Source organism: Leptosomus discolor, chromosome 3, assembly GCF_034619465.1.
Source record: "Leptosomus discolor isolate bLepDis1 chromosome 3, bLepDis1.hap2, whole genome shotgun sequence".
Lineage (NCBI taxonomy): Eukaryota > Metazoa > Chordata > Aves > Leptosomiformes > Leptosomidae > Leptosomus > Leptosomus discolor.
Window position 1 is genome coordinate 49,861,917 of NC_141393.1, and position 5,240 is coordinate 49,867,156.

General features: G+C 61.3%; 1 protein-coding gene across 1 annotated transcript; it reads right to left on the reverse strand.

Moving 5' to 3' along the window:
* Nucleotides 1-484: 484 nt before the first annotated feature.
* Nucleotides 485-1,681, reverse strand: FJX1 (four-jointed box kinase 1). The gene has a single exon (XM_086463417.1). It carries the CDS (start codon nucleotides 1,679-1,681, stop codon nucleotides 485-487), a length of 1,197 nt encoding a protein of 398 aa, XP_086319543.1.
* Nucleotides 1,682-5,240: the final 3,559 nt, after the last annotated feature.

Genomic DNA, 5,240 nt, shown 5'->3' on the forward strand with positions numbered 1-5,240 from the left:
CCTGGTCTGTGAATATCAACATTCAGACTTAAATATGCTGTTGCAAAAGGAAGAATATGTATTAAAAAAAAAGTGTTTCCGCCTGCCTCCTTTGGAAGGAGAAGGTAGCCGGCCCCAGCCCAGGCCCAGACGGCAGCTTTCCCACGGGGTCTCTGTCCGGGCGAGCACACCAGCAGCCGCGGAAAGCGCTCGGGGTGCGAGTCCGCTCAGATCCCCCGGCTCTAGCAGCAGAGCCCGGAGCGCGGCTCGGCTGTAGCGACACCGATCGCGCCCCGCACCTTCGCAGACCTCCCCGAACGCGAGTGACCCGCTCCTCTCGGCAGGCACCAGCTCGGCCGCGCCCGCCCGGCCCATCCTCGGCGGCGGCCGCGGGGCTCCGAGCACTGGGTGGGGGGCGGGCGGCCGCCAGGGCGAGCGCATCCCGCTAGCCGGGAGCAACGGGAGCGGGGCGGGCAGCGGACGCGTCCCCCGCCGCCCGGAGCAGTCAGAGAGCGGCGGCCTGTGCGCGGCAGTGGGCGATGTGCCGGTGGACGAAGTCGACGCGAGCCTGCAGCAGCTCGGCCTGCCGCTCCGAGAGGAAGCCGAGGCGGGCCCAGAGCGGCTCCCGCGCCCGGTACCGGCGGCGCAGCTCGGCGGCGGCGCTGCGGCGGCGGTGCAGCTCGGCCACCCGCCGCGCTGTCCCCTCGCGGAAGACGCAGACGGAGCGGAGGAGCGGCTCGTTGTAGGGGTCCCACATGGCGAGGAGGCGGTAGCCGTGCACCAGCCCCGCCTCGTTGTCCATGAAGACGAGGCCGCCGTCGGGGCCGCGGAGCAGGTTGCTGGTGGCGCGGCGCATCACCCGCGGGTCCCACTGCAGGCTGAAGAGGTTGCTGACCAGGCGGTCGAAGTTGGCCGTCAGGTAGTCGAAGAGGATCAGGTCGCTCCACTGCACCAGCTCCACCAGCTGGGCCGGCGGCAGGCCGCCCAGCGCCCCCGCCGACAGCAGCTGCAGCCGCCGCCCGCCGCCCGCCTCGCCGCCCCAGGGCGCGGGGGCCACTACGGCCGTCAGGTTGTCCACCCAGCGCGTCAGGCTGACCACGGCGCCCTCGGCCCAGTGCGAGCCGCGCAGCTCCTCCCGCACCGGCTCCCACCGCCGCCCGCGGGCCTCCACCAGGGCGAGGGCCATGGGCGGCAGCCGCTCCTGCATGCCCAGCACCCCGGCCAGGTGGTAGGAGAGCGCCTCGCCCTGGATCTGCTCCGGGCTGACGCCGTAGCGGACGCAGGCGCGGCTCCCGTCCGACAGCCGCGCCAGCCGGTTGGAGCTGCGCCCGCAGCCGCCCCGCTCCAACGAGGCGACACGAGCGGCGCGGGCGGCCGACAGCCACGCCGCCGCCTCCTCCGCCGCGAAGCCCGGGGGCACCCGCTCCTCCAGCTCGTGGCTCCAGAAGATGCCCCGTTCCACCGGCGAGCCGGCCGCGTCCGGCCGCCCCCCGCCGCCACGCTCCGCCCGGCCCGCTGCCGGCACCGCCAGCAGCGCCCGGAAAGTTTTCTGCCCGCCGCCGGGCTCGCCCCACCGCTCCGCCGCCGCCGCCGCCTCCCGCCGCCGCAGCAGCAGCACGGTCCAGAGCCCCGGCAGGGCACCCAGCAGCAGCAGCAGCCCCAGCAGCAGCCCCAGCGCGGGGCCCGCCGCGGCCCGCCTCATCCTCCCGCCGCTTCACGGCGGTGCAGCCCCGCCGCTCGGCCGCTCGGCGCGGCGCTGGCGCATGGCCGCCGGCCGAGCAGAGCCGAACCGAGCCAGCCGCCCGGGGAGTGGCAGCGGGAGCAGGCGAGCAGCCCCGGCAGCAGCCCCGCGCCGTGTGCGCCCCACTCTGCCGGCGCCCGGGAGGCACCGGCACCCGCACCACGTGAGGGAGCGGCGGGGGCGCGCCCGGCCCGGCCCGCCCCGCCGCGGCCCCTCCGCTTAAAGCGGCGATGCCCCCGTGGGTGGGGTGGCCGCTGGGTTCCTCCACTTCCCGTCGCACAAAGGGGCCTGCACACCGGGGAAGGGGGGGGGGATAAGGCGGCGCGCAGCCGATGGGGCCGCCCCGTGCCCCGTCTCCCGCGGAGCCTCCAGGCGCGGCCGCGCCGGCCTGGGCTGTAGGGGGGAACCAGCCCTCCCTCGCCCGGCGCTTTGACCCCCCGAGGGCAGGGTCCACCCCCCCGCGCGGTCTCCTGCCCAAGGGAACGACAAGGCTTGAAGAGCGGCCGAAGAGCGGCCGTTCCTCTGTCCCCCCATTTCCAGTCCCCTGCCCTCCCACCGGCACCCTGGCTCTGCTCTTTCTGTATTTTACTGGAAACCTCTCCGGGGAAGAAGGTGTTCGTGGGCCGAGTTAGGTTAAAACACCTCGCCCTTCTTCAATCGGAGCCGTGGCTGGCCTCCGAAGCAGTTACTGGGTCAGAGACGGAAAACCACCACGTACAGAACCTTAAACATCACAAAATAACAAAACAAAAAAATCCCTTTCTCACCTCCTCAACTCCTCCTGCTCTGTTGAGATACCGCAACAACTCTTGCGTTTCCAACCACATCGCAGCCTTCCAGGTTGGACAGAACGCAATTTATTTTCTTTTAATAGACGAAAAAGAGAATTCTCCCTTTTCCAGGGTTTTGTTTAAAACACTCAAACTCTCCTAACGCACCTTAACAACTTAAAAAAAAACCCAAACCAAGCAAAACCGAACTCGCCGTGTTCCGCCTACAGGCCCACCACCACCCCTCTCTCCCCGGGCCGGGGCTCCCCGGCGGAGCGGCCGTGTCGCACCGGCTCCCCCCGCCGGCCGCACCTGAGCACCGCCGCGGCTCACGGTGGCCGGGAAGAGCAGCACCGGCTGCGCTGAGCGGGAGACTTTTTTTTTTTTTTATCCAGCTGAATGTTTCTAACAAAGAAATGGTGCAGAATTGCCTCTGTGCTCCGCTACTTTCCGGCTTGAAATAGCTTTAAAACTCCCAGCTTGTTGGAAAAGGACTGAAAGCAGAAAATGAATCTTACTCCATACATAGGTTAGGCACGCATTTTGATTTAAGTGAATTATTTACATTTTCTTCAGGGTGAACCACGCTTATAGCGAGCATCCAGCTGCCAGTGCCTGCACTGGGAAGTCCCCCTGGAAAAGTACCATGGCTGTGGGTAAGGACACAACATTTCCTGGTGTTAAGGTGAACATAAGCTTCAAGTTCTGTGTGACATTCATTTCAATTACAGCTTGCGCCTTGTAAGCTAAGCAGTTAATCAACAGGCTATACTGTGACTACAACCTTAAATCAATAGCTGGGAAACCAGCATCTCCCCCAGTGCTCAGCCTACTGGCTACGCTATTTGGAAGGAGAACGAGCCAGAGGTTGCCAAGCTGTCCCGCTGGGTAACAGTCCTGCTTACAAGCTGGCATGTTTTTAAAACCAGATGATCAGTAGAGAGTTAAACATCAGCCAAGCTAGTGTGCTGTTCAATTTACAGCATGTTAAGCATTTCTGCAACTGTGATCACTGATACATTTGGGTCAATCTGATGTCTTGTTACTGCTTTGCAGACATAGCAATGAGCAACTTGGAGATAAGGGAGAAAGTCTCCGGGCTCCTCAGCCCTGCGCTGGGGAAGGGAGAGCTGGCCACTGTCCATACTCAGAATCCTAGCAAGTAAAAAGATAATGAAATAATTTCTGGCTTCCCTATGTTGTGTCTTAGATTAACTTGATTTTAACTAGGCCCATATAATACTTAGCTGCTGGTGTTTTGCACTGGTTTTAGCCCAGTGAGGGTTCTGTTCTCCTAACTCCCCTCCTGACTCCCAACACCCAGCTTTGGGTGGTGCAGGATAGCTGTTGTTGCAGGCAGCAGCGATTCCTCCCATCAAAGGTAGGAGAAACAGGGACCGAACAGGGACTTCAAGATTTCTCCCTGGCAGTGAAGTTCTTTTTTACTCAAGTCAAAGGCCAAACCCTAATGGGCTTTGGTAGGATTAGGGTCATGGGGAAGCAGACAGGGGCTTTGCTTTTCTGGACACAGCTTGCCTGTGCTGGACTTGAGGCGCCCTGCCTCTACCAACAGTCTGCTGGGCAAGGGAGGCTGGCAAAGCAGGCACAGGGTGAGTGCCCATTGCACCAGGACCCAAAACTATCAACAGCTCCAGAGCTCCCAGAGACCCACTAGTGCTCTCCAGGGCTGGAGGGAGCCTTCTCCCATAGCTTGAGTTGCAGCTGGCAGTGGGGATAGGTGCAGCTGCAGCCTACTGCCATGAGGATAGCCTGGAGGACTGCCCCAGCCCCCTCTGGCTTGGGCAAGTGCTGGCCCAAGGTAGCATCATGTACCTTCTCTCCCACAACACAGGACTTCAGCACAACCCCTTTGCTCTCACCTTTCACAGGCATTGCTGTGGAAGTGGTTTCCCAGCATAGACCTTTTCAGATTACCAAGATTAACCCCCCTGAGCCCTTCCTGAGCTCACAGAAATGTCTCTCCCTTCACTGCATACTGACAGACACTTTCTGTTCTTCCTTGGCTTTGACATGTAGCCAGTGCCAGATCTTCCTCACCTCAGCACCAAGCTGCCGAGGCTGGTGGCTGCCGCATCAGCCACAGCAGGGCTGTGGGCTCCTTCCCTGGAGATGGCAGTAGGTGAGCCCAAGCTCTTCTTCCACGGTCATCCCTCTCAGCAGCACAACACACAAGGTCCTCCATTCACTCTGATTGCAGTCCAGGATCCTGGGTGGGAATAGAAGCTTTTTACTTCAGGCCAGCATAATTTTCCTAGATTTCACCTTCCTAAGGCTTTTCATACAGCTCATTCCTACATTGAGCACTTCTGTAGCTCTATCTCCAGCACTCATTGTTGTCATCTTCTTCTTCTTCTTTACCCGTCTGGTTACTGGACACCTCTATTTCCAGCCAGCATGTCCTCAGCTAGCCCTAAGCAGCTTCTTCCCACTCCTATTTAGTAGCTTTGGCTCCTGGCAGCCAGCTGGTGCCCATGAACTCCCAAACTAGCAATAGCCCCTTTTAAAGGGACACCTGAGGTTGCTGTCAGGAGAGGGGTGCTGAGTGTGTGGTGTGTATGAGGAACTCGGGTCCGTGAAAGCTGCTGCAGACAGGCTGTAGCAAAATGATATCCCTGTTTCATCAATGCTGCATGTTCCTGTCCCTCTGTGCTTTTCTTTTTTGTGTTTTGAGCCCCTGGGTCAGTGAAAATGTGGGTCTTGGGAGCCTTCCATTGGGGCAGTATCAGCTC